Raw genomic sequence first — 1,294 nt, forward strand, 5'->3', positions numbered from 1 at the left:
TTTCCACCTAGTGTACCTTCTAAAAGCGTTCAGTAATGTAAGGTGTGACCTGATTGTAATTAGCTGCAACGTTTACGCTAAACACTTCATAACCTAAAATGGCTAGCACAAAATTGCAAATTGCAAAAGCAAAATTGAAATTTAGACGGTAACACTAAAACACGTGTTGGTATTTTAAAGTAATACTGTAAGTTGAATGCACTTTGATCGCTGGCCTCCGAATAAAATCCACCTCTAAAAATAAAAGAAGCATTGCACTTATTGTGCTTTTGACTAACTAGCCACTTCAAGTGGGTGGTGAATTTCTGTTACACGTAATGAATACGGAATGCCTCACTTGCTCTCTTTCCAACTTTACCTTGTCCGTTTCTAACCTTATCTTCTGTCCTTTTCTTTTAGTGACTTCTACCCATCGCGGGTGTAGATTCGCTACTGTCTGACGTAATTTACTTAAAGATAATGTCCAATTTGTGGATTCGCCATAATGTGCGATTAAAAAGCCACAAATCCAAGTGTTTCAGCATTCTCCTTCTTCCATTTAGTCGAAAACAAGACACGGTGTCATTTCAGTGGACACAATCTCATTGATTCGCCAGACGGCCTCACAAGTCAACGTGGAATGAACCTTAATGTCTGAGTGAATGTAAAGGGGAGGTGGAGACGTGAGGAATTATCCCGAGGACAAACTCCACTTAAAGGGCAGCTGGAGAAATGCTTAATCTGGGCTGTTAAAAACTTGTTACATCTTTCGTACTGCGATAGGCAGATAACCTGTGTATAAGTGGTTGGAAGAGGAGGAGGAGCCGAGTTGACACTACGGTAACGTGATGATGTCAGTGAACGAATTGGTCTACTTAGGTTTTCTCTACACCTACCTGTGCATCGCCTTGCTGAACTACTTCAATGTAGTCAATTTGGCAACGTGGTGCGTCCTCTACGCATCGGTTGAATTCCTTGAGGCCACTGTCCTCCTCCTCCTCCTCCTCCTCTATATGTTGGCAATCATTGTCCTGCCTTATACGTAGACCGCATCCTCCTAAAAAGGCGCCTTCGTCTTCTCTACTTCGTTTCTGCCTTTTTATAAGCATTAACTTCGTCCTTGTTTGTTGCCGCCTCCACTGGAATCGGCAGGCAGAGAATCATCTCCACTTGTTCCTTGTATTGAACCTGTCGAACGAAAGACAGAAGATGGTTTGTTAAATCAGGATGGATGGTTGAAAGGATGAAGGAACGGCATGGTTCAGTGGGTATTTACAAAGATCAAAGGGGAGGGAGGATGCGAGAGTTTGATGGG

General features: G+C 42.8%; 1 protein-coding gene across 1 annotated transcript; it reads right to left on the reverse strand. All coding sequences in view use genetic code 11, as the record gives it.

The window, feature by feature from the left end:
* Positions 1 to 739: 739 nt before the first annotated feature.
* Positions 740 to 1,143, reverse strand: EGR_10254 (hypothetical protein; the record flags this gene model as incomplete). Its single annotated transcript, XM_024499503.1, has 3 exons — positions 740 to 814; positions 876 to 1,010; positions 1,093 to 1,143. 3 exons carry the CDS (start codon positions 1,141 to 1,143, stop codon positions 740 to 742), a joined length of 261 nt encoding a protein of 86 aa, XP_024346089.1.
* Positions 1,144 to 1,294: the final 151 nt, after the last annotated feature.

The sequence above is a fragment of the Echinococcus granulosus genome (assembly GCF_000524195.1).
Source record: "Echinococcus granulosus chromosome Unknown EG_S00202, whole genome shotgun sequence".
Lineage (NCBI taxonomy): Eukaryota > Metazoa > Platyhelminthes > Cestoda > Cyclophyllidea > Taeniidae > Echinococcus > Echinococcus granulosus.